A 26,010-nucleotide genomic window follows, 5' to 3' on the forward strand; every position below is an offset into this window, starting at 1 on the left:
GGTCAGCAGGGCTGATAGACCCCAGGACTGAGATGTCCATCACCCACCTCCAATCTTCACCGTGAAGTCCTCCGACACCATGCAGTTGCGGGCGGCAAGGTCCCGGTGCACAAATTTCTTGGCGTTGAGGTAGGCCATGCCGTCGGCGATTTCCCCTGCCATCTGGATCATGTCCTTGAGTGACGGGGGCGGCAGGCCAGGGTTGTTCTGGGTGACACATCAAAATGGAGGAGGATGAAGGGCATGTGGCTACTGCCGGGCTGGCCCAGGGGTGGGTATGCAAGTCCCTCCATCAACATCCATGGACAATTTTTGTGGAAAGAGCTGCGGGACCAGAGTCCTGGCAGTTCCACGTCTGAATTTCATGGGCTCAGGAGACCCAAACCAGCTGGGACCTACATTATTTTTGTATTATCTGTACAGTGGTAGGGGCGAGCAGCCAGTCACAGCCCAGGCCCCCCGGTGCGAGGTGCTGTACAAACACAGAGCAAAGGGACAGTCCCTGCCCCAGAGAGCTTCCAATCCCCACCCCAAATGTGGAGCGTATCTTCTTCCAAGCTAATTCTAACTCACCGACGGGACAGCTAAGGAGGTTGGCAGCAGGGCAGGTAGGGGCATAGATAGACACATAGAATGTGTAGGTTGGATGGACGGATGGGGGGATGGATGGACAGTATGGGGATGGAGGGATAGATATAGAGTATATGGGGATGGATGGACGGATGGACTGTACGGGGATGGAGGGACAGATATAGAGTATATGGGGACGGATGGACAGACAGACAGTACAGGGAAGGATGATGACAGAGAGAGTCAGTGGGCCATGGAGTCCGGATGTGGCCCCTCCATATCAGGCCGGGAGGGCTCTGACCAGTGACAAAGTGGGGGGAACCTCCCCCTGTGGCTGCCCTGGCCGTCCCCGCTCTGTGTATCCAGGGATGTCAGCCCCACCCGGCCAAACCCCCGGGTTCCCAGAGAGCGAGCGCCTTCCGCCTGCCCTAACATTCCCGGGCCACTCCAGGAGAGCCAGGCCATCAGCCTGAGTTCGGGTCCCGTCTCCTCCCGCTCACAGCCAGCTCCTGAGTTCCAGGCCCCGGGCTGCAGAACAGCACAAGACCCGGCCCCAGCGAGCCACCCACCTCTGCGTCCGGTCTGAGAGAGCGGAGGTAACTCTTCAAGTCCCCTCGGGTCATCAGCTCCATAATGACCAGGGCTGGCTGGCCCTGGGACACCACGCCCAGGAGACGGACCTGCGGCCAAGGCCAGACAGGAGTTAGAAAAGCAGCACCAAAGGCTGGGGGTGGTGGCTGGGCCAGGAGGGGCTGGGGAGCCGGAAGGGCAACCCGACTAGAGGGGCCACTGGTCTGACCCAGTCTGGGCAGGAGGCAAGAGCTGATGCTAGCCAGATCCCTGCCCTTGTCCCGTTCGGCAGCAGACCTGATACTGAACTAGATGGCCCAAGAATCTGTTCTCAGCCAGCAGCTGTTGGGATAGTGGAGCACACGGGCCCCTGGTCTGTCTTGTGGGGCAGCACCACGGATTGGATGGACCATTGGGCTGTCATGTGGGGCAGGACCCCCACTGGATGGACGACTGCTCTGTTCCACAAGGACCAGGGTCAGGATTGCAAACTAAATGGTCTGGCCTGATATATCAGCAGATAAGGCAGCAGAAGAGATGGCCCATTGATCTGGTCGGGCAAAGCATACAAACATTAGCGCCAGCAACGCTCCCATAAGGAAAGTGATGGTGTCTGTCTGGGATGGGAGCTAAACGGGAGTGTAGAATTGGCTGAAAATATTCCATATGCAAGAGAAAATGGCTTTTTTGTTTAAATAGAAAATTCTGCAGGAAAACGTCAATTTTCAATTAGATTTTTCAGGTTTTCATTTAAAAAAAAACCCTTGAAAATCATAAATTTTCCTGTTTTCAGCTGAAACTTTTCAGTTTGGGGCTTTTTGATGAAAACCTAAAAAAAAAAGAAAAAAAAATCAAGAAAATCTTCAACCAAAACTGTTTGCGTCAACATTTTTCACAGGGGGGGGAAAATATTTCTCACCCAGCTCTCTCACATTAAGTTAAAATGGGCTGGTCCACATTTTTCAAATTTCATGTAAACATTTTGCTTCGAAAATTTGAATTTTGAGGGGAAAGATGTGAGACAACGTTTCAGGGAATTCCCCCGTGCTTCAAGGAGCTGGTCAAAATTTTTTCCAAGATTTCAAAATGTTACATTTTGATGAAAGAAAAACAAAAACCAACAGGGAAAGGGTCCAAAAAATGGTCGCAGTATTTTTAATGAATAGATTCCATTGTGATCTCCTGCTTAGCACAGGCCAGAGAACATCACCCAGTGATTCCTACACCAAGCCCATAGCTTGAGGCTGAGCTAGTGCGTATCTTGAGATAAAGACTCTACCTCGACCAGCCCTTGTTAGAATCCAGCCCCCAGCCCCTCCCCACTGGATCCACACATACCACGTGGTGACACTTAAACGCCTTCATGACCGAGGCCTCGTTCAGGAATTCAATCCGCTCCCTCATGGTGGCCAGCTCGTTGACGGTCTTCAAGGCCACCTTCGTCTCCTCGTCCTCTTTTTCGATGCCCTGGGCGATCCCTTCGTAGACCATCCCAAAGGATCCCTGCCCCAGCTCCCGGATCACCGTGATCTTATCCCGCGACACCTCCCACTCATCCGGGATGTACACTGACAAGGAAGACACAGGCCAGGATTATGCTGATGCTCCCGCAGGGTGCTTTGTGGCTCCCTCTAGTGGCTGAGCCACAAAAGAAAATCAAAGTCTACTACTGCTACCAGCTGAGGGAGCTGCTCCTTTAGCTCGAGCTGTTAGTGCTGCAGGTTCCATCCTGGCTGGGACCCACAGTGTGGAGTTTTGCTTCATGGGCCAAGCTAACGGGTGTGGGGATGAGATTAACCCTTTAGATGACTCCAAGACAAGACAAATGGCTGGTAGTTTAAAAGGCTACATTCACGTGCTCCCAGGAACCCTATAGGCACAACGACCCAGCCACGTGACCCGCTGTGGGACTGACTCACCGACAACCTGATCCTGGCCACCCGCAGCTGCCACCGAAATGGCTGGGAGCAGCAGGTGCTCAGCACCTCTGTGGAGCGGACTCCAAGGATGCACCCAAGTGCAGGATTGGGGCCACAGAAGCAGCCCCAGAGGCCTTCACAATAAGACTCCTATCTTGAGCTGAGAGATTAAGCAAGGCCCAGCGGTCCGGTGGTTCGAACTCAGGATGGGCAGCATGGACACAAAGTGCCTGTGCGACCCTATTCCTTTCTGTGCCTCGATTTCCCCCATCCATAAAGTGGTAATATCACTTAGCGGCCCCTCGACGCTGGAACCAGCAATGGCTATTTCTTGGAAGCTGCCCACGTCCCAGCCCCTCTCTGGAAAGCGCCGCACGTACTGTCCGAGGTGCTGAAGTATTCCGGATTGACCGAAGCATAAAGCGTGCCGCTCGGGTATCCGTCGTCGTTCCTACGAGGGGGGGAAAGCAGGACAAAAGTAAGTGCCTCGCTCTGACAACGTCCAGTGAGGGCAGCAAGTCATTCAAAGCCAGGCAAGCTCCTGGAGCATTCCCCAGCGCAACGGGCGCCTGCCAGAACTCATCCACGTCCCAAGCCCCTGCAGCTTGGGACTAGCAATTCTGGAGCTACTGTTCTCAGCGCATGTGCACGAGGGGCCGATTCTCCATTGCTCCGCGCCTGGCATGGTCGTTTACCCCAGGGCAGCGACGGTATACAGAGCTACAGCATCCAGAAGGTGATGCACTGGTGCAAATGACTGCACAAGGGGGATCTGGCCCTTCCAGGTGTTAGAAGGCCCCGTTCAGGAGGCAAGGAACCCCAGCAGGGGCTGACCCTGTGTTCCAACGGGACTGGACTTCGGAGCAGTTTGTAAAACGCTCCTGCAAGTTCAGAAGGGGAAGTTGCAGCTACTGGGGAAAATGCAAACACTGAACATTCAAATCCAGTCAAAATGCAGCCGGATGATCCCAATTCTCATTCACACCAAGGACCCTGCCTGCCCCATTTCGGTAGCACACACGGCTCTGGAAGCAGGAGTCAGTGATACTCGACACCCCTTTTACACTAGCGGGGCCTTTGTGTAGATAAGAATCAGGACCAAAGACAGGAAGGGATCTGGCCCCTTTGAGCTACGTAGAGATCCAGGGCCACCAAAATACACACCCGGATCTCAGCTCTCCCATTCACATGCAGAGATGCTTCTGGTTTGCAACACAAGCGTGGAGCAACCTGGTCTATTCAAGCCAGACTGCCGTCCACTCCTACCAGCCGCGGCAGGGGCCGCGCCAGCTGTGTCTGGATGGCTGAGGGTTCCTCAATCTGTGGGGTGGTTATTTTCTGAAAACTGATGCGATCTAAGGCTCAGCAGCTGGTGTTTTCCTGTTCTGACTCGGGCAAGCAAATAAAATGGAGGGAGGCGGCGCCCTATCTGGGCTGGGATCTGAGAGTTGCTGTCACGTACTCCCGGGCCACGGGTGTAGGAAAGATTTGGAGGGGGGGTATCAGTGCTGGTCACCTCTGCAGAGAGCAGGTGGGGAAATGAAAGCCAATGATTGCAAACAGGGTCCTTTAATTCTGGTTCCTCTGTCTGCTGCCATCCCCACCAATTCCTGTCACCCCCCGCCCCAAATCTGTCTTTTAAGCAAATTTGACCTCATCTGTAAAGAGCCATTGTTATTTAGTGAATATACACAACATACCCAGCTGAGTTACTAGATACATGGCTGGTCTGGTTGGGTTCTGGCAGCTTTTGAAGCACAGAATACAGCCTGTTTCCAGGCACATTCCTAGACATGACCGCAAGGTTTTCAAACACTGGGGGCCTGGAATCTCAGTGCCTCTGGTCCTGCACTTGGGCAGGGGATGACAGTATGTGGGTGGGTCCCGTTTGCTCTCCCCGTATTCCAGGGAATGGAACATCTGCCGCTGGACAGCTCAAGACACCTCACTGCAGGCAGCTGTGCAAAAAGCCGGCATGTATTCGCCACACGCTGGGAACAGAGGCTCAGGTCTTGCCGGGCGCCCCTGTCTGAAGGCCCAGCCCAGCAGGAGATGGGAGTAAAGGTGGCTCTGTGTCCCCTGAATCCTGAGCCGGCCCAGGGGACGCAGGGTCTGCCCTAAATACAAAGGAGCGTCCCACAGCTGGGGTGCAGCCCCTTCCAGCCATGTCCCCCCCGCACCAGGGGAGAGAGGGGGCAACACTGGGTGGGGGAATCTCTCCTGGGTGGGTTCAGGCTCCTTTGCGCTGCTCCTCCATGGGGCTTAGAACCTGGGAAGTGGCAACAGGCAATGGGATTCCATAGCCAGGTCCCGGAGGCGACCGGCTCCAAGCCCAGAGCCAGTGGTTCCCACACTCCCAGCCTTCCCCCGCGCCAAGCGGCGTTACCTACCTTCTCTTATAGTAGAAGAAGACAAAGACAACCAGGCAGGTGATCACCACCATGAGGACAATGGGCATGACGGTCAGCAGCACGTAGAAGCCGCCAGACTCCTCCTCGGCTGCATGGGGGAGAAGTGGGGGGAATAAACAGGCCCGTCACTGAGATGCTAGCAGCAGAGCTAGCTCTCTCCTACTGGGATGTGGGCACAGAGAGCATGGTCCCGGTGATCCCTCTCCTACGCCAGTGGCCATAACTGGTGTGGAGAAAGTAAATCAGGAAGTGCTATTTACTCCTTCTCCTAACACAAGAACTTGGGGTCACCCAATGAAATTAACAGGCGGTAGGTTTGAAAACAAACAAAAGGGAAGTATTTCTTCACCCAACGCACAGTCAACCTGTGGAACTCCTTGCCAGAGGATGTTGTGAAGGCCAAGACTAGAACAGGGTTCAAAAAAGAACTAAATAAGTTCATGGAGGACAGGTCCATCAGTGGCTATTAGCCAGGATGGGCAGGGATGGTGTCCCTAGCCTCTGTTTGCCAGAACCTGGGAATGGCGACAGAGGATAGATCACTTGATGATTCCCTGTTCTGTTCATTCCCTCTGGGGCACCTGTCAGAAGACAGGATACTGGGCTAGATGGACCTTTGGTCTGACCCAGTATGACCGTTCTTATGTTCTTAATCCACCTCCGACGGGAAGGAATTGTGGTCTCCTGCACAGGCAGGGCTTCCATAAAGACTGGGGCTCTCTCAAGCCAGCAGACCTACCCCTGCCCCTGGGACAGCAGAGTCTAGGGAGAGGAGTAGCCAGCAATTTCCCCGCCCCAGCTCCGCTGTGCACTGCTCCCCATTAGGAGCTCCCCCCACCCAGCCAGCCCCCTGCTGGGGAGAGCTGGAACTGCACCACCCCAGATACATACCCGGGCCAAGGATGTAAAATTTGATGAGTCCAGTCCACGACCCATTCCCGGCCAGCGAGGTGGCCCGGACCTTGGCAGAGTAATTCCCCGGCTGCAGAAGGGCAAGGTGGACACCCCCGTATCTGGCGTAGCGGTGGCGAGAGACACACACCACAGTGGTGACCTCCTGGGACGGGGAGAGAGAGAGACGGATGTTCCCGCGGACTCGGGGCCAGTCGCCGTGACATCTGTGCTGACTAGCCCTGGGTTTATTTGGGGGGGGGTTTACAGTAGCACCTGGAGCAGGGCCTGGTGTGCAGCTCAGACACACCATGCAAGCCAGGGCCTGCCTCCGAGAACTCAACGGGCTAAAAAGAAACCCGTTGGGAGGAGAGGGAGAAAGCTCAGGGAGGGCGAGGGACTTGCACAAGGGTAGAAAGCAAAGAACCCAGGTGTCCTGAGCCCCACACAGGGTTTAAGTATTTGATGAGTGCCTTGTATTAAAAAGGCAAATGGTTCTGTACTCCTGTCTGTAACTCCACCGGGCAGGGGGCCCGCAGCCCCCCAGGAAGGGAGAGGCGTGGGGGAGAGCTCAGGTGAGCTGGTTAGCCTGCGCCTAGGAGCTTTGATGGCGTTAATGTTTGCTTAGTGTAACACTCTCCCCCTTACAGGTAAATGCGCTTGCTCAGAAAGGGTCGGGTGGCAGCCGACGAGGACGCCGGGTACCATGCGTGAGCAGAGACATGGAGCAGGCTGTCTCCAGCCGGCGATATCACAGGATAGACAGGGGACTCCGCAGCCTGGAAATGACGCGCTCAGGAGGGAGAGAGACGCGGGTCTCCAGCCGAGAGAGCTGGGAGCTTGAAGTGGGAGCCCTTGCTGGATCACAGAGGGGCCAGGCAAGTGGAGTTGCCCTGAATGGAACCCAGGTGTCCTGAGCCCCCACTGAGGGCCTTGTCCACTACCCCACACTGCCCTCGACTCAGAGCTCTGGAGACACCCAGCACACTCCAGCGACACAGCCGCTAGCCAGAGGATGGGCTGGAACCAGCTTCGCCAGCCCCAGAGCTCAAACTGGGGACCCCCAGAGCTGACTGCATGGGAGCAGCACCCACCGCAGGCTGTGGCGGGGACAGGAACATGCCTGAGTGTGGTGTGGGGGGGGTCTCCTCTCCTGGGGCAGGGCAGGCAGGTGCCATGGGCCAAGCGGGCTCGGGGGGCAGGGGGGACGGGTCTTGTCACCTCGTTTTCCCGGCTGTACTTGATCTCGTATTTGAGGATGAGCCCGTTGGGGTTCTTGGGTTCCTCCCAGCGCAGCAGGATGCTATTCTTGCTGGCCGGCTCCCAGGTGACGTTGCCAGGGATGTTATCCGCTTCCACTAGAGGGGCAAAGCAGGAGAGGCCGAGAGGTTCGCTCAGCGCGGGGAGCAGCGTGGGGTGGGGGGATCTGAGCGCTGCAGTGTGTGCGGATCCCCAGTGCAGCTCAGCCCCCCGGGCCGCCAGCCCTGGCCCCCCACCTCGCCACCAAACCCACTAGAACGAGGAAGAGAAAAGCAAAGACCTGCCAGTTCACCACCACAGGGGCCCGCGGCAGGTGGGGAGCAGAGGGGCTGGGCCAGGCTGAAATGCACTAGCCCAGAAATACGCTGCTCCACCCCCTGCCGTCTGACCCACAGCTCCTGCTGCCACCCCAGCCCTCGGGGACAGTACTTACGCTCAGGCATAGTCCGGGCAAAGACAAAGGTGGCCGCGCTGCAGCCCACGGTGTGGGCGGCGTGGTTGCAGGCGTGGATGTCGATGCGGTACTCGGTGAAGTGGCGCAGCTGGGAGATGACGGTCCGGTCCCGCACCACTTTGTCCTCAAAGATCCGGAAATCTGTTTGGGCTTTGGGGGCAGCGCCTGTTAGGTTCAGGGAGGGCGGTTTCCCTGGGGTCTCCAGAGAGGAGACATTGGAGAGGGGGTGGCCAGAGCTGGTCATGGCCGAGATGTGTCTGCGCCTCTTCCGAGTCCTGCGGGAGAGAAGTGGGGAGTGATGTCTAGTGGTTAGAGCAGGGAGGCAGGACTCTCCATGGCTCTGGGGTGGAGTGGGCACCAGTGAGTTAGAGCAGAGGGGGCTGGGAGTCAGGACTCCTGGGTTCTCTTCACAGCTGTTCTTAGCCCTACCCTGTGTGTGTCAGTGGAGTACTGAGCCTCACTTACCTCTGCGGGTTCTTTCTGACAGACGTCACTTTCCAAGGCGGTCTGAAAAGACATCAATGAAAGGGGACTAGTTAGCGGAGTATCGTGGACAGGGCCGAGCCCAGAGTCAGGAATGGCAGGGACCCCAGAGGCAAAGACGTGACTCTCTCTGGCTGGCCAAAACCCTAGTCCTAAAAATTAGAGTGGCAGAAAATGACTCTTAACAAACAGGTGTGGAATTTCGCTGCAAACTCCACCCTGAGGCCAGGGTCAGCACAGAGCTCAGCTAAATCTCATCCCCAGGTGCGCCCGTCCTGTCCATCATCATCCACATTTCACACGTGGGAAACTGAGGCACAGAGAGGCAAAAGGACTGGCCCCAGGTCACAATGCAAGTTGTTGATAGAACGCAAGAGTCCTGGCTCCCAACACCTCTGCTCCAGCCGCTGGATGGCACTCCCTCCCCGAGCGAGAGAGAGAACCCAGGAGTCCTGAATACTGGAGCCGCCGGACACTACTCCTCCCCAAGAGACAGGAGTAGATCCCAGAAGTCCCCTGCTCTAATCACCAGCCCACACTTTCCTTCCCATCCCTGTCTTTCCAGGCAAGATTGCGTAGGGGTTCCTCCCCACCCCAACTAAGCCACCCACCCCCAGGCCATGTGAATGATGATGGAGCTGCTGCTATGGGTCAGCAGTCCCCCTTGTTCCTGAAACCTGGCGAAGCCTTGCCCAGCAGCACGTGGAGATGAGATGGAGTGGAGAGACTAGGCAGGGCTGAGCCATCCCCTGGTAGGTGGCTATGAAGATGGCACTGCAGGGATGGAGAGTGAATCCCCTCTCCTCCCAGCTGGGCCCCGCCCTCTGGAATCCCCTCCCTAACTAAGCCCCGCCCCTGGAATCCCCTCCCCCCAACTAAGCCCCGCCCAGGTACCTGGGGATGATGATGGAATTGTGTAGGAAGTTCTCAAACTTCTTCTGGAAGGAGACAGCCTCACCCTCCATCTGCAGCTGCCCGCCGTCCCGGTGGCACGGGCAGCACCGCTCCTCCGTGTCCTGCTCCAGCTCGGGGCCCCCGCTGTCGTCCACGTTGAAGCGGGTGTCCGCACTGCTGGTGGGCAGCTTAAGGCCTGGAGGCATGGGCAGAGAGAGACCGAGAGTGGGGCCAGGAGCAGGGGGGTGACGCCCTCCCAGGAGGGTCACGGGGTGTTGGCTCCGGCCCAGGAAGCCCAATTGGAAACAGCAGCCAAGGCCCCAGGGGGCGTGTTCAGTTCCAGGTCCCTTCCCCTGAGCGATGCTTTGACTCCAACCCCATCACCTCGCCTGTCCTCTCCTCCCACGAAGGGTAAACTAGGAGACTCCTGAAACCCACTCCGCCCTCCCTCTGCCCCGAGTCCTGATCCTGCCATCCCCACTATGGATGGGCCCCACATAGCCCCTGGGAGCGGGGCTAAGCCATGGGAAAGGCCAGTGCTATCACGGCCCACATCCCAGTCTTCCAGCTCCATCGCCATGGGGCACTAACCAGCCCCGCCGGCGGGCAGCCTCAGCCGATGGGAGCCCCGAGACCAAGCTCCCCCTCTCTGATCTACCTCCAGGGCATGGCAGAAGCACCTCCCGTCGCTGCTCTCGCCTGTGGCTCTGCAGTAGCCCCTCTCCCCGGCCTCCGGCCTCACCTTTGTGGCAATAGTCATTGACGTAGAGCTCCAGGTCCTCGGCCAGCTGCTGCCACAGCACCAGGTAGTAGGTGATGTTCCCATTGCGCTGGCTGGGCGGTTTCCAGCGCACAATGATGTGGGAGGAGGAGTTCGACATGGAGAGGACGTCCCGGGGCACTGTGGGGGCTGGACACCGGCATTGCAGAGACAGCTACGTTACGCCCCAGAGATCCAGGACCGGAGCCCCTGTTCCCTCTCCCAGCTCCACATCCCCCCAACACACACACCCCACTTTGCACCATTGTCTGTTATGGAGCCGCCTGCACTGACCTCCCCATAACCACCGTGGTGCCCCAGGGGGCTGGATCCTGCTGGGCGGGGTCCATCTCTGCACCCCCACCCCGGGCAGAGGAGCCTGCTCAGGCTATTCACAGGGGATTCAAACCCAGGCTCATCAGCACCAAAGCACAGGCCTCTCCCAGTTAAGCTAAAGGAGCAGCTCTGTTAGCTGGTCGCAGTAGTAGGCTGTTATCCTCTCAATGCACCAGCGCCTGCATGTTTTCTAAGCGGCAGCCCTTTCCAGTGCCCCCCTGTGGCCCCCTCCTACCTGCCGGCATGGTGCGGACGTACACCACCTCGCTCTGCGCCCCGTAGTTGCGCCCCTCCTCGGCCGTGGTCAGGGTGATGGCGCGGACGAAGATGGCATACTGGGTCCAGGGCTTGAGGTTCAGCAGGGCCACCCCCGGATCCTGGTCGTTGTTCAGTGGCAGCTCCACGTCTACCACGTTCCAGCTGTTGGCCCCACAGGCATCCTGCCCCACGTACTCGGTCACGTTCTGAAAGGGCCTGGCCCGGAAGAGACGCCACCCCCGGGGTTCAGTGCACAGGCCACCCGGGGCCTCTGTGAACCCAGCCCCTCTCCCCCCCACATGCCTGCTGAGTTTCCCAATGATTAGGGACATCCCCGAGGCACCCAGGGGCTCACGGTGCGGTTACACACCAGCTGGGTGGAGTGGAGCCCTGGCTATTGTGGCCCTTTGCAGGAATTACTTCCCCTGCCACTGAAATGCATGCAGCCACCTCTGGGGTGGAGCACGGCAGCTGTTTAACAGCCCCACACCAATAATACACAAGGGGGTGGGGGGTCTGCAGCTTAGTCCTAAGTGAGCAGCCTCTGTCCACCCCCTCACAGCCTCCCTGAAATCCCAAGGGATATCATGGAAGAGCCAAGCTTGCCAATGCATCAGCCCCTGGCCCAGGCCCTTGGCAGGACCGGAACCGTCAGTGCTGCAGCACTTGAGCTAAAGGAGTCACGTCACTCACTGGCGGCAGTAGTAGGTTGTTACCCTCTTGGCTTCCAGCCACGAGGGGGCGGCGTGGCACGTGCTAAGTGGGTGCAGCACGGCCAGGAGCTGGGCGGTGGGGCGGGAGGGGGACACTTACGATTCCTTGTAGTAGACGATGAAGCTGAGCAGATCACGGTACTCGGGGGGCCGGTAGCGCTCCCACTTCAGGAAGATGCGGTCGGACTCGGTGATGTTGGAAACGAAGCGCAGAGTCTGGGTCTTGCCTGCGATGGAAGCAGAGAGCATGGGGGGCTGTGTGGCATAGGGCCTCAAAAAAGCTGGGGGGGCTGCAGGTTACTCAGGGGGACTGCAGGGAAGTATGGGGGGGAACAGTGTCTGAGGGAAGCTGGTGGATGTGTGGGGAACGGGGCCTGAGGGGAGCTGGGGGGAACAGGGCCTGAGGGGAGCTGGGGTGCAGGGGCTGGGGGGAACAGGGCATGAGGGGAGCTGGTGGATGTGTGGAGAACGGGCCTGAGGGGAGCTGGGGAGGGGCTGTGGGGAACAAGGCCGGAGGATAGTTGGGGGGGGTAACAGGCCTGAGGGGAGCTGGTGGCTGTGTGGGGAACGGGGCCTGGGGGGAGTTGGGGGAGGCTGGGGGATGTGTGGGGAACGGGGGCCTGAGGGGAGAGTGCTGGGAGGGGGGCTGTGCTGTGTGGAGTTTGAGGAGCGCTGGGGAGAGGTTATGGGGTGTGAGGCCCAGGGCGTTTCCTAACAATTCTGTTAGGTCTTCGGCAGTAATTTGGTGGCGGGGGCCCCCCGCCGCTGAAGACCCCAGGCCCCCTGAATCCTCTGGGCGGCCCTGGTGCTGCCCCCTTACAGGGGAGATTGCAGCCCCCACTAGGGTCTGCCCCAAAGCCCAGAGCAGCAGCGGGAAAGGCTCCCACTGGCTGGGAGACGCTGGAAAGGCTTTGGGGCGAGCGACCCTCTTTGGGGCCAGGCAGTGTCCTGGTAGTGAAGACTGGGCTCTAGGACACGATATGGTTTCGTTTGCCATGGAACCCTTTGGTCCCAGCAGGGCAACTTGCTACCTCTTGACTCACGGTCCTTTGTGAAATCAACTTCTTGTTCGTACTCGAACCAAGGCAAAGCGCTGGGGGTTAAGCAGAGCCGTGGTCAGAGGCTTAACGGGGAAGTTGGTGTGTACGGTGCCTTTGGAGCAGAGGGTCTGGGAGCATCCAGTGGATCAGGGGCTGGGCTGGTCACTCCTGGACAATGCGCTGGGGACTCAGGGGTGGGGGTGCCCAGAGGGGTGGGGACCTCCGGAGGCCTCTCTGCTGAGACTGCCAAAGAGAGAGGGGCTGGGGGGGGGGGTCACTGAGACCCACCCAACTCGTGTCACCCATGGGTGTGCTGGTCTGGTTCTAAGAGAGGCATCCACCCAATCGCCCCCAGAAGTCACCCATTAGGGTTTACTGAAGGGGAGGGGGTGGCTCGTCTCTGAGCCCATCCCTTAAAGTCTCTCTGTGCAACGGCCGGGGGCTGGAGGTACCTCACCGCCGGTGGCTCCAGGCCCCCCCGATGGCAGCATGGGGCATGCTGATGGGTTTCCCTGATCCCTCCCCGCTGCCAGGGCAGCAGGGGTGTTACGAGGTCCCAGCCGGGCGCCCGGGACTCACAGGAGGCTCTGTCCCCGTTGGTGCGAGGATTGATCTCGGCCTTGTTCTGCCGGCCCTTGGTGCCCGTCACCTCCTCCATGCGGTAGATCTCGGACAGGCACAGCTTGGGGTTGAACGCGAAGTACACCTTCCCCACGGGGATGGAGAGCGTGTGGTGGCTCCAGTCCCAGAGCTGCTGCAGGTTCTGGTTGTCCAGGACGTAGAGGGTGTAATTCCTGAGGGTGAAGGGAGAGGCAGCTGGAACCACGGGGCCGGGACTGACTCCTCAAACAAGGGGATTCGCTCGCACACACGCCCAAACACACACCTCTGTCTCACACCCACGAGACAGATGCACACACGCACACACACCCCAACCCAGAGGTGCACTCACAGCCCACAGACGCGCACAGACGCACAGACAGATGGCACCCACTCCCGTACACACACACACACACACAGCTCTCTGACAAGCTTCAGCACCCGGACACACAGCACCCCTAAAGCAGACACACACACGTGCATCCATGCACACACACACGTGGAGGTCTCCTAGCACAGAAGCACATGAACACATGACACGAAGCCACACACGTATGCCGAGGTCTCTCACACATACACGGGTGCACACACAGAGACAGATTCTCACCCTCTCTCATCCCTCCATGCTATACAATGCAAGCCACGTTTTCCAAGCAAGGGATCTCCTAGCGCCCAGGGCAAGGATCCTTAGCTGCTCCCCTAACACAACATGTCCTGCCCTCTGCTGTGCGAGAGGAAGGGGCCTCTACCCCATAGCTGGAGATGCAGCGGGATTGACGCCAGTGGTGGGATGGATGGAGGCCACAGGACGTGGGAAGCACTGGACGCCCAGCTGGACCGGGAACCCGCCATGTGCTAACACGTGGTAAGGAGGTGAGTGGCTGAAGGGGTCGAGATGGGAGCAGTGGCTACACCCTGGCTAGAGGCGCCATCTCACCCGTCCACCATGGAGTCCCCCCGGATGAGCTTGAGGTTCTTGAAGAAGGACAAGGAGACGAGGGCGAAGGAGTGCTTGATCTTCAGGAAGCCCGTGATGGTCTCAATGAGTCCCAGACTGTTCTGCAACTCCGAGACCAGGTTATCTGGAAGCAGGAAGGGAGAAAGAGCCCCTAAGGAACGGGCGGCCGCCCCTGGAAATTCCCCATGTCAAACGCCAGGTGGAGAGGCTAGAGGGAGAGGGGGCTGAACGGGACGAAAAAAAAAAAAGAGCCAAAATCCGAACCCTCTCTCCCTCCGCAGCGCTGGAGGAGGGAGGGGAGAGACTCAGGGGCACGGGGCTGCGGGAGTGAGTTCACCAGGGCCGGGGCAGGCAGGCAGCAGGCAGGGGTGGAGGAGGGGAGGGAGGCTGCGTGGGGAGCGGAGGGGCAGGACCTCTCCCCACACCTGGGCAGCAGGACTCGGGCAGCTGCGCTGCTGCACGGCCCACCTGGCGGGGGGAGGCGCCACGCCGGGCCAAGCTGGGCAGCCCGGCGGCGCTCCCCCCGGAACCCCGGCGCGCTGGGCGGACCCAGCCAGCTCAAGGCGGACCCAGCCCCAGCCCCTGGCCACGCCTGGCTGCGCTGCCCAGCTGGTGCAATGCTGCTGGCGCCCCGGCCCGGGCAGCAGGCCCGAGTGGCCTGCCGCATCCCGCTCCCCCCTCGGGTCCCGCAGGGGGACTGGGCTGCCTGCTCCGCCGGGATTGCACCACCAGCCGGCAGAGCCAGCCAGCCAGGGCAGCCACAACTGGCCAGGCCCGGGGCGCTGCGCAAGCAGCCCCGGCTCGGGGCGCCAGGGGCAGCGCGGGGCCGGGGCGGCATGCCCCAGGGGGCCACAGGCATGGGGCCCCAGCAGGGGGATGAAAAAAAACCCACAAAAAAAAAACACGGGCGGGGGCACGCTCGGGCAAAAGCAGCCGGCCTTCTTCATCTCTCACCACTTCTGGGCCCTGGACGCCCTGCCGCTGCTGTGCTGCTGAAGCCCGCTGAACTGAGTGAAGAGAAGGTGAAGGACCGTGCCAAAGAAGACAGCCTGGCCGCGGTGAGTAAAAATTTAAAAAGAGCCTTAAAAAGGAAGGGGATTCACGGAAGCCTCCCTGACCCCCCCTGGCACTGGGCGTGGGGCCCAGCTGGGCTGCGGATTCGGGGGCCTGGGAATTGTGAATTTTGCAAAGCCGCCGGCTCGGGCCGCCTGCCGGGGGCTCGCCCGGGCCGAAAGCACCACGCCGCAGGGCTCTCGCCGCAGCGCAGCCCCTCCCAGCAGTGGAGCTCCAGTCCGCCCCTGCCAGGGGGGGGAATGCCTGCCACCTGGGGCTCACGGGCCGCCCCTCTACCTCCCCTCCAGTACTCGCGCCCGCGCCCCCGCCCGCCTGGGCGGCCAGGCCAGGCACTCACCTCCACCCACCTCCCTCCTGAGTCTCCTGGGCATGGCATGCTTGGAAAGAGGCGGGGGGGAGGGGGAGGGGACGGGGAGGGGGGGGGGGGGGGGGGGGGGGGGATGGAGGAAGGGGAAGGATCAGGAGGGGGGGGGAGGGCAGGGAGGGGGGGGAGAGCCGGAGCCCTCCCGTTTTGCTTGTTGTCAAACCAGTGTCCCGACCTATTGGTGGTGGGTCGACGGGACAAACAAGCAAATATCGGGACAGTCCTGATAAAATCGGGACGTCTGGTCACCCTAAACGGGACACGCACACAAACCTGGGTGTCTAACACAGACATCTCTGGCCCTCGGGGTGCGTCGGCCACCCCGATACCAGCCCTGCACTCGGGCCATGGAGGGAATTCACAAGCCAGCGAGTGCCAGCCCCATGACCAGGTCTGGTCCGTTCGCAGGAGAGAGCACGGGCCGGTGCGTGGAGCATCCTGGGTTCTGTTCCCAGTTCCACCACCGACCCAGCACCTGCCCCTTGGCCCCTCTGCGGAGGCTGCCAGCTAGTGGTCAGAGGGGCATTTCCTGGTGGGATGGATGTGCTGGGAAGTGAGCTGGGACCCAACAAACTCACATCACCCACTGCCCATGGGCGTCAGCTGGTGGTTGTAGGCTGGATCTAAAGGGGACCTGCAGGGAGATGCAACGGGTCGGATATTGAATGGCGGGATAGATCGGGAAACCCGGCTGAGGCTTCTCACGGCCGGGCACCAACGGGTGGGGAGGAAGGGGCCCGAGGCGGGGAGGAAGGAGGCCCGAGGCGGGGAGGGGGGGCCCGAGGCGGGGGGTTGCGTGGGGGCTGGCCCATCTGGCGTGGAGTGGGGGGACGACACTCACAGCCCCTGCGGATGTTAACGATCAGGTTGCCCTCGACGTAGGTGCAGCCGGCCAGCTCCTGCGCCGCACGGGTCGAGTCGATGGTCTTGGTGCCCACCGTGCACTCCTTGGGGCACAGCCCCTCGCACTTGTGGCAGAAGATGCTGGGGAGGAAAGGAAGGAGCAGGAGGGGGAGAGAGGCAGGGGCAGATTTGTTAGTGCCCCATTGCCTGGGGCACCCACCCCCCAAGCCTTGCAATTCCATGTGGGGAGGGCCACTGTGGGGGCAGGCGGGATGCGGGGGGGATCACTGCGGGGGATGACGGGTCACTGCGGGGATAGGGAGGCTATGCGGGGCAGGCAGGATGCGGGGGATCACTGCAGGGGATGACGGGTCACTGCGGGACAAGCGGGATACAGGGGTGGCTGCAGGGAATGGGGTCACTGTGGGTGTGGGGGCTGGCAGGATGCAGGGCTGCGGGGGCGGGGGCAGATGGGATGCAGGGGGTCACTGCGGGGCTGGCAGGATGCAGGGCTGCAGGGGCGGGGCAGATGGGATGCAGGGGAGTCACTGCGGGGGCAGGCAGGATGCAGGGCTGCGGGGGCAGGGGCAGATGGGATGCAGGGGGAGTCACTGCGGGGCTGGCAGGTTGCCGGGGTGCGGGGGCGGGGGCAGATGGGATGCAGGGGAGTCACTGCGGGGCAGGCAGGATGCAGGGGCAGATGGGATGCGGATGCAGGGCTGCAGGGGCGGGGGCAGATGGGATGCAGGGGGATTCACTGCGGGGGCAGGCAGGATGCAGGACTGCGGGGGCGGGGGCAGATGGGATGCAGGGGGAGTCACTGCGGGGGCTGGCAGGATGCAGGGCTGAGGGGCGGGGCAGATGGGATGCAGGGGGTGTCACTGCGGGGGCAGGCAGGATGCAGGGCTGCGGGGGCGGGAGCAGACGGGATGCAGGGGAGTCACTGCGGGGCAGGCAGGATGCAGGGCTGCGGGGCGGGGCAGATGGGATGCAGGGGAGTCACTGCGGGGCAGGCAGGATGCAGGGCTGCTGGGGCGGGGGCAGATGGGATGCAGGGGAGTCACTGCGGGGCAGGCGGGATGCAGGACTGCGGGGCGGGGCAGATGGGATGCAGGGGAGTCACTGCGGGGCTGGCAGGATGCAGGGGATGCAGGGCTGCAGGGGCGGGGGCAGACGGGATGCAGGGGAGTCACTGCGGGGCAGGCAGGATGCAGGGCTGCAGGGGGCTGGGGGCGGGGGCAGTTGGGATGCCGGGGGAGTCACTGCGGGGGCAGGCAGGATGCAGAGCTGCGGGGTGGGGGCAGATGGGATGCAGGGGGAGTCACTGCGGGGGCTGGCAGGATGCAGAGCTGCGGGGGTGGGGGCAGATGGGATGCAGGGGGAGTCACTGCGGGGGCTGGCAGGATGCAGGGCTGCGGGGGCGGGGGGCACGGCTCAGCCTCAGCCCCCAGGAGAGCCCCTCACCTGCTGTCGTTGCGCGTGTACCCCGAGGGGCACTCGGACAGGCAGCCCTCGTGGTGGATGACGAACTCCGAGGCCTCGCGGGGGTTCTCGGACACCTTGCGCAGGCTGGCGCAGTACTCGGCCGTCACGCAGCGCCAGCCCTCATACCGGTAGGTGCGGGCCGGGCAGGAGGTCAGGCAATGCCCGTTGAAGTGGAAGTGGCGGCAGGCCACGCAGGCCCTGCTGTCCCACGGCCGGCTGCAGCCTCCCAGGCACTCCGGGTGGCAGCATTCCCCGGCGGCGGTGCAGGCGATTCCGTCTCCACAGGGACACACTGGGGTCAAGAGACAGAGAGATCGACTAGAGGTTAGTCCATTCTCCCCGCCACCTCTCCTCCCCACGAGAGCCGGATCAAGGTCTCAGCTCTCTGGGTCTGTGCCCAGCCCCTGGAGCCGCGAGATCGCATCCCAACCTCAGCCTCCACTGACAACAAATTTATAGTGCTCGTGCTTTCGAGGACAGCTCAAAAATGGGACCAGAGGGTAAGTTGTGTAACCAATGCAGTAGTGCTGGCCTGACTATGCGGAGAGCCTGAGACCCTTGCTCAAGTGCAACTGACACTGAGACGGTTGCCTGAGTCTGCCGAGAGCCTGAGCCAGTAACTCCGGGAGGGGTGGAGCTGCCCCTTTCCTTTCACCAGAGCACTAGCTCCAAGCCCCTCTGCTCTGATGGGCCCTGCCAAACCCACCTCAGCAAGGGGCTGGGGGGGGCAGGAGAGGAGGAGTGCAGCAGGCCTGACCCACCCGCACTCATTCTCACCTAGCTGCTGGGGTCAGTAGTGGGGGCCCTGCCGTAGAAGACAAGAGATTCCCCTCCCACTCCCTTCTGCTATCTGGAAGGGGACAAAAACCACTCCAAAGGGGGCAGAACCACAGCGCAGGGCGGGGCCATGGCATGTCTCAATCCAGTCCCCACCCCCACCCCAGTTCCCTTCCACTGGGTGTCCCACAGCATCCATTCCGTGGGGACGAATCCCTCTCATAATATGGCTTCCCCCTAAGGATGGCTGGCAGTAGCTCCCACTTCCCTCTCTAGGCCAGGCTTCCTGGGCAGACTACATCTCCCATGATGCTCCCTTTTGATGAGGAAAGGCAGTGCATCATGGTAGCAGCATGACTGCAGTGCATCCTGGGAGATGAAGTTCAACTGGGGAGCCCATCCCATAGAGGAAAATGGGGGCTCAAGGCACCCAAACTACAACTCCCATAAGGTGCCCCAGCAGCAAAATATTTAGATTTTCAGCCAAAATATTTCATTCTTGGCCGAAATATTTTGATTTCCCATTGAAATGTGTGGTTTTGTGTGTTTGGTTTGTTAATGAAAAATTTAAAAATTCCACCAGAAGCAGACAACAACAAAAAACTGAGGTTGAAAGCTCAATTTTTCACTGAAAAAGTTTTGATGCAAAATTTTCAACCTGCCCTAGCCACCAACTCCACAGGCAAATCACACAGAGAAACTGAGGCAAAGAGCCTCTCGACCAAGGGCCTTTGCCTTTCATGAAAGGCGCCGCGTGAACTCTAAAGTTCCATTTCCAAGGGAACAACTTCCACCAGCGGCCAACTTTTCCGCCGTCTCATTTACGTGATTACTCAGCATCTCAGAAGGGCCGGCGAGTTGGCCACAATCCAGGGTGGAAAAGCACCAGTGGGGTCAAACTGGGACAAAGGGGAAATTTGGATCTAAAAGGAAAAGGGACGTTCGCCTGTGGGAAAAGCCGCGGCTGGGTGATTATGCAAATCGGCCGGCGCTGGAGATGGCGGGGGCAGGAGGGCTAGGAAAAGGGAACGAGACAGAGGGAGGGAGACTTTGCTGCTATGGACAGGTAGGTGCAGGTCACCATTGGAACACTGCATCCCCTTGGGGAGGTCACGTGCTGGAGCTGCTGGATGCATGTGGGTTCAAACCCCGCAGGGGCTCAGAGCTCTCATGCTGGTGCCAGGTGGGCCCTGAGTTCTGGTCTCTGCTCTCCCTCTGAGTGGGTCCTGGGCAAGTCATTTAGCCCTCTCCTCGCCTCAGTCTCCCCCATCTGGAAAACAGGGCTGGTCAGGCCTGGCTCAAGCCATGACGCCATCACGCTTGTGCCGCTAAGACAGGGTGTCGCTGGGTTTGGATGAAACCCTCGAGCTTCCCGGCCTGGGGACAAGGAGGGATGGCTACAGGGTGTGGTTGGCCAAAGGTATCATGGGGGACTCCATTTTTAAAGCAGCAGACACTTGAGTGATGGGTTTGGAGGGGGCGGGTGCATGGGGACTGATGGATAAAGAGGTGTGTCTGGGGATGGATGGATGGATGGAGAGTTGTGGGAGGGATGGATGGAGGGATGTATATGGGAAGGAAGAGAGAAAGGGATGGATGGGTTTGTGTGGGGAGAATGGATGAATGGAGGGGTCTGTATGGGGCTGGATGGAGGGTGCATATAGGAAGGACAGGAGGGAGAGAGAGGGGGTGGATGGATGGATGGGGCGTGTGGGGATGGATGGATGGAGAGGTGGCGGGAATGGATGGAAGAAGGGGTTCATATGATGATGGATGGATGGCGGGGTGGTGGGGTGGGGGAATGGATGAATGAAGGGGTGTGTATGAGGATGGATGGAGGGACTGGATGGAGGGATGCATATAGGAAGGATGGGAGGGAAAGAGAGGGGGATGGATGGATGGATGGATGGATGGATGGATGGATGGATGGATGGATGGATGGATGGAGGGGTGTGTATGGGGATGGATGGAAGGGTGGATATGGAAAGGAAGGACGGGAGAGAGAGAACTAGATGGATGGGTATGTGGGGGGACGGATGGACTGATCGCTCCAAGCCGGTACAGCAATCCCCACAGCGAGCTGAGCCCCGCAGTTCCCTGGCAAGGCCTGCGGTGGGAACAGGGCAGCCGGAGGTGCAGCCTCGTCCCCGCGATGCAGCCGCCACAGGAGGTTACATTGCCGATAAGGATCTGTGTTTACAGTGTATATTTCATTACGAGGCCTCCTGTTTACAGCAAACGAGCCCGGGTGGGTCCCGTATTTACCCCACCGCTGGGAAAACACGGCAGCTGGGAGCTGGCCTCTTCTCAACAGCATGCTACAAAGCAGATCCGGTTACTCCCCATTGCGTGCCCGTCGAGACGCGCAAGCCCCCCAGCTGCGTGGAGACGCGCCGCTCTGTCTGCTAGTGCGCAGCAACCATCCGACGGCCCCCTCCCCAGATTTCACAGGAAGTCTCGGGGTCTGTCTACCGGGTTTCAAAGCAGGACACGCTACAGCAGCAACACCGGGTCAGGGGATCTCAGGTGGGGTTTGGACCAGTGCCGCTATATGCGCCAGCAGAGCTACCCTGGTACAGAGGCCTCCGGTGTAGGCAGCCCCCAAGGAAAGGATCAGAGCAGCCACCATCCCTGCTCTGTCTGACTCAAGCCAGCTGGTTAAACTGGACCTGCTAGGTCATTACAGGTTGGGATGTTTTCCACAGGCACCTAACCCCCTTAGGTTTCTAATGCCCATTGACTTTCAGCTCCTGTAGGCTCCAGGGAAAAACAGAATCCTCGTGTACCTCAAACCCCAATCAGACCTTCGACGGGCGTTCAACCTCAGAACCTGGATCCGGAATTGAATCTGGATCACATTTTGCCAATGATTCACCCCCGCCCCTCCCACTCATCCACACACACCCCCATTTATAATGTGCCGAAACCCAAATCCTAGATTCCAATTTTGGATTGTTCAACGTCCAGGCCCAAATTCTGTGACGTGAGTCCCTGTCTAGTTTAACACTTCAGTGGGGGAGAGGGGGAAGCTTAGTAATGAGAAAGGGGGCGAAAATCTCACCTCCAGGCCCAGCCCAGGTCATTCAAATGGAAGGGGCCAGAGAGGGGAGAGGTGGGTTAGGAGCAAGGCAGATGGTAGAGAGATTATGGGCTGGTTAGACTACCTGGAAATAGGTGTTTGTGGTATACAGTGCAGCTATGAAATTGTGATGCGTTTTGTTTTCTGTGACAGGTTTCAGAGCAGCAGCCGTGTTAGTCTGTATCCGCAAAAAGAACAGGAGTACTTGTGGCACCTTAGAAGTGGGCTTATGCTCAAATGAATTTGTTAGTCTCTAAGGTGCCCCAAGTACTCCTGTTCTTTTTGTTTTCTGTGTACCGCCCCTTTAAAATTTCTAAGCAGGAACTATCCTTTGCTGGAGGATTCTCTGCACTTTGAGGTCTTCAAATCACGATTTAAGGACTTCAGTAGCTCAGACATAGGTCAGGGGTTTGTTACAGGAATGAGTGGGTGAGATTCTGTGGCCTGCGTTGTGCAGGAGGTCAGACTAGATGATCATAATGGTCCCTTCTGACCTTAAAGTCTATGAGTCTATTCTGTTCTCGCAGTGGCTGCAGCTTGTTACCCAATGAGACACACACACACACACTGTGCTCTCCCCAGAGAGACTTCACTTTAGTTCTTTCTTGCCATTGGTTTTGCCCCTTGATCTAAAAACAAAGTCATTTGAAGCTGAAAGTTAATACTTTTCCCTCTCTGGTTCTGCAAACTGTGCCAGAGCAGAGCACTTCCGTGAGCTGCTCACCAAAGCTAGTCCACTGAACTCTGGCAAGCCAGCTTCCCTACTTCTCTCAGTGACTCTCATTTATTTGTTCCCCCGGTCCTGACACCTGTCAACTCAGGTGGCCAGCAGACGACACATGCTGGAAGGATTATCAACAATGGTGCCAATGAAATTTAAATAAACAAACTAACCATTTTCTAAAAATAGATGTCCTCTAAAAGGTGTCACATCAACAGAACGCACGAAGGTGTGGTCAGTGCAGGATGCGTAAAGAGGCTCATTCATGCAGGAATCACTGGGTGACGGTCTATGGCCTATGTTATGCAGAAGTCAAACTAGATGCTCATAGTGGTCTAGCAATTCCTAGATTTTAAGACTAGGGTCCATCTAACCCGGTATCCTGCCTTTCAAGGTGGCCAGCACCAGATGCTTGAAGGTCCAAGAAACCCTCTAATGGACAACAGAAGTATAACCCGTTCACGTGTGAATTTTTCTTCTTAACCCTCTCAATTAGCAATTGGCTAACATGACGGTTTACATCCCTTGTGCGTTTTTGTCCTCTCTCATATAAGCATGAAAACACCCATGAACCATGCGCAAACGTCCAATCCCTTTTCTGAACCCTGCTAAGCTCTCAGCCTTGATAACGTCTAGTAGCAGTGAGTCCCACAGGCGAATAACGCTTTGTATAGCAGCATTTCCTGGGATCCGTTTTACAGCTCTTGCCTTTTAATTTCATTGAGTGCCCTGGGATGACAGGCACAGCCTACGTGTGACTTGGCTGCTCAATGGCTACACCGAATTCTTGCAAACAAAATCTTGAGGCTGCACCACCCTCACCCTCTACACCCAGATTTTGTCCTGATATCACTGTGTCAGTGAGGGGGGTGATTTTTTACTGATATACTGTAGTTATACCAGCACAATCCCTAGAATGAACCCAGGTAGACCAGGACAAAGGTGAGTGGGGTAGCTCATTTCCCTTCCTCAACAGGAATAGCTATAAACTGCATGTAAGCACCTTCAGACCCGGACAAGCCACGCTACGGCCAGGTCTGCATTTACAATTTACACCGGTCAGGGGAGTGAAAAACCATGCCCACCCCAGGGATGTAGCTCTGCCGAAATGCAGCTTTGCAGACAGACGAGCATTTTGGTCGGCGCAGCTAACACTGTCTGGGGAGGTGATGTTCCTACACCAGCCAAAAAACCCATCTGTTAGCTAATGCTGAGTCTACCCTGGGGGCACAGGCTCTGTAGTGGGGACATAGCCCCAGGGGTGTTTGTACTGCCCCGCTGTAGTTAAAACAGCGCAGCTGCTGTGTGTAGACAGGCTCAGTTTCTCTCCTATGCTATGAATGAAAATCTTGGCCCCGACAGAGTCAATAGCAGACCTGCCAATGACTTCTCTAGAGGCAGAGTTTCACCCTGTATCCATCTATATCAAGCACTATTTTATGTCCCATATTTTAGCATTTATTATTATCCTGTAATAATATTGCAGTCATATGTTTAACTACGTAATTAACATTTCGATCACTGTAATGCCCAGAGGCCCGAACCAGGATCAGGGCCCCGTTGCGCTAGGTGCAGGACAAAAGGATTTGAAGACACGGGGTCTGATTCTTACACCGAGGCCCCTTTTCAATGCCAGAGGGCCGTTTACCACGGGGTGTGGTGGATTCCCCATCACTGGCAATTTTAAAATCAAGATTGGATGTTATTCGAAAAGACCTTCCCTCGGTATTATTTTGGGGCAGTTCTCTGGCCTGTGTTATGCAGGAGGTTCGACCACAGTGGCCCCTTCTGGCCTGGAGCGAAAAGGCGAATCAGACTCACAGTCCTGGCCCTTAAGAGTTTGCGTCCATGTGATGAATTGCAGCGTCGTGTTATCAACTTCATGAACACGACACTTTGACCACCTCACTTGCACTCTGCCCACTCGTCCCTCTTTCCCAGGGCTCCTTTTAAAATACACCAAACTTCCGGGCCAACCCTAAAATGCAACCACCTCTGGGGCAGGCTGTTCAAGAGCAGCACCGCCGCTTAGGACAGGAAGCGCCTCACAACCCTGCTTGAAACTGCGGAAGCAATGGAGGGACGTGGGTCTTCGTTACGCGCCGCGGACCTTCCCGCCGACAGTGCGCCCTCTCTGGTTTTGAAAAGTGCCCCACACGCAGGCAAGAACTTGGTCTCACCCCTCGTGGGGAAGGCAGAAACTCAGATACCCCCTCAGCGCCTGGGCTCAGAGGGGGAGCACCCCTCGTAGAGCAGAGCCTTACCAGTCCCTGCAGAACAGAACTCGCTAGCAGTACCCTGTCTCCCAGGGAAGCACACCCCCTCTACTCCAGCCTCCACACTATCACACAGTCTCCCATCCCAAAGCAAAGCTGCTTAGCTTAGCAAGCCGAAGCACCGCAGAGCTGGAGCAGGGTAGACACCTACCTTTCTGGCAGTAGCTGGATGTCCAGCAGCGATACTCTAGATGCCCATTGACGCTGGTCTGGACGCAGGGCTTCTCCACGTCCAGGATGCCCGGGCACACGTCGGCACACTCCTCCACCTGCTTGTTGCTCACGATGTAGTTGTTCTCCACCGAGTCGAGCAGGAGCAGCCCCCAGTCGATGGTGGAGATGTGGCAGAGCTCCTGGTTGCGTTCAATGCGCACCGAGCCCCGCAGGATATCGGTCAGGCTGTGCAAGCCGATGTCCCTGAGGTGGGGCATCTCGAAGATGACCAGGGCATAGTTGAAGAACAGGTTAGTGCCCCGGATGACAGACAGGTTGGGAAAGAGGTCACGCAGGCTCTCTAGCCCGTAGACCCGGAAGAGGAGCAGGTACTCGGTGATCATGATGAGACGGGGGAAACTGAGGCCACGGAAGTCCTCGGCGGCGGTGGTGAACATGAGGAGGATCTGCAGGTTGCCTTCGATGATGGTGCAGTTCTCCAGCTTCCTCAGCTGGGAGACGTCGTTGCGGATGTCCATGCTGCAGCAGACTGGAAGAGAGTAACACAAGACATGAGCCCTCCAAGCCAACCCCGTGCTTAGGGCTAGGCCTTGGCCTCGATATTGGGGAACCAGCCGTCAATCCCCCGCTCACTTAGACCCAGCTTCTCACCGTTCCATTTCAGGCTGGGTCAATGATAGTTACTACGTCCAGCTGAGCCGCTGCTGTGCCGCATGGGAGATGTGGTTCTAGGTCTGAAACGCTTCCATTCTCCCTAAGGGACTCTGCTCCCTGGTAGGACTACATCTCCCATGATGCATCACAGTTTCCAGCTGTGGCTGAAGTGCCATAGTGTGTCATGGGAGGAGTAGAAGGGTTAGAGAGCAGGACCCATAAAGGAACATCAGGGCGTGAAGGATGCAGAACTACAGCGCCCATGAAGCACTGTGGTGGCTCTGGCGGCCGTAGCGATTAATGTTGACCCAAAACAAAACATTTAGACATTTCCAAATGGACAGAACTCTCTTTTCTAAAGTTTTGATATTTTGCCTTTTTGTCCCGATTCAGCGTGGAAAAAAAAAATGGTCAAAATCCCAGAATTTCCCACGGGATGGAAATTC

General features: G+C 58.4%; 1 protein-coding gene across 2 annotated transcripts in view; it reads right to left on the reverse strand.

The window, feature by feature from the left end:
- The window catches only part of INSRR (insulin receptor related receptor), a 42,167-nt gene that overhangs the window by 5,087 nt on the left and 11,070 nt on the right, over positions 1-26,010 (reverse strand). For both annotated transcript variants that reach the window (XM_039513487.1, XM_039513486.1), the window contains exons 2-19: positions 24,888-25,439; positions 17,863-18,175; positions 16,397-16,539; positions 14,097-14,241; positions 13,139-13,353; positions 11,620-11,746; positions 10,784-11,022; positions 10,195-10,362; positions 9,453-9,648; positions 8,541-8,582; positions 8,055-8,350; positions 7,583-7,719; positions 6,362-6,527; positions 5,450-5,558; positions 3,440-3,510; positions 2,479-2,708; positions 1,140-1,250; positions 48-207 (exon numbers count right to left, since the gene is read on the reverse strand). In XM_039513487.1, the coding sequence (XP_039369421.1) occupies positions 48-207; positions 1,140-1,250; positions 2,479-2,708; positions 3,440-3,510; positions 5,450-5,558; positions 6,362-6,527; positions 7,583-7,719; positions 8,055-8,350; positions 8,541-8,582; positions 9,453-9,648; positions 10,195-10,362; positions 10,784-11,022; positions 11,620-11,746; positions 13,139-13,353; positions 14,097-14,241; positions 16,397-16,539; positions 17,863-18,175; positions 24,888-25,439 (3,420 nt within the window). The remainder of the gene's footprint in view (positions 1-47; positions 208-1,139; positions 1,251-2,478; positions 2,709-3,439; positions 3,511-5,449; positions 5,559-6,361; positions 6,528-7,582; positions 7,720-8,054; positions 8,351-8,540; positions 8,583-9,452; positions 9,649-10,194; positions 10,363-10,783; positions 11,023-11,619; positions 11,747-13,138; positions 13,354-14,096; positions 14,242-16,396; positions 16,540-17,862; positions 18,176-24,887; positions 25,440-26,010) is intronic.

The sequence above is a fragment of the Mauremys reevesii genome, linkage group 24 (genome assembly GCF_016161935.1).
Source record: "Mauremys reevesii isolate NIE-2019 linkage group 24, ASM1616193v1, whole genome shotgun sequence".
NCBI classification, from domain to species: Eukaryota; Metazoa; Chordata; order Testudines; family Geoemydidae; genus Mauremys; species Mauremys reevesii.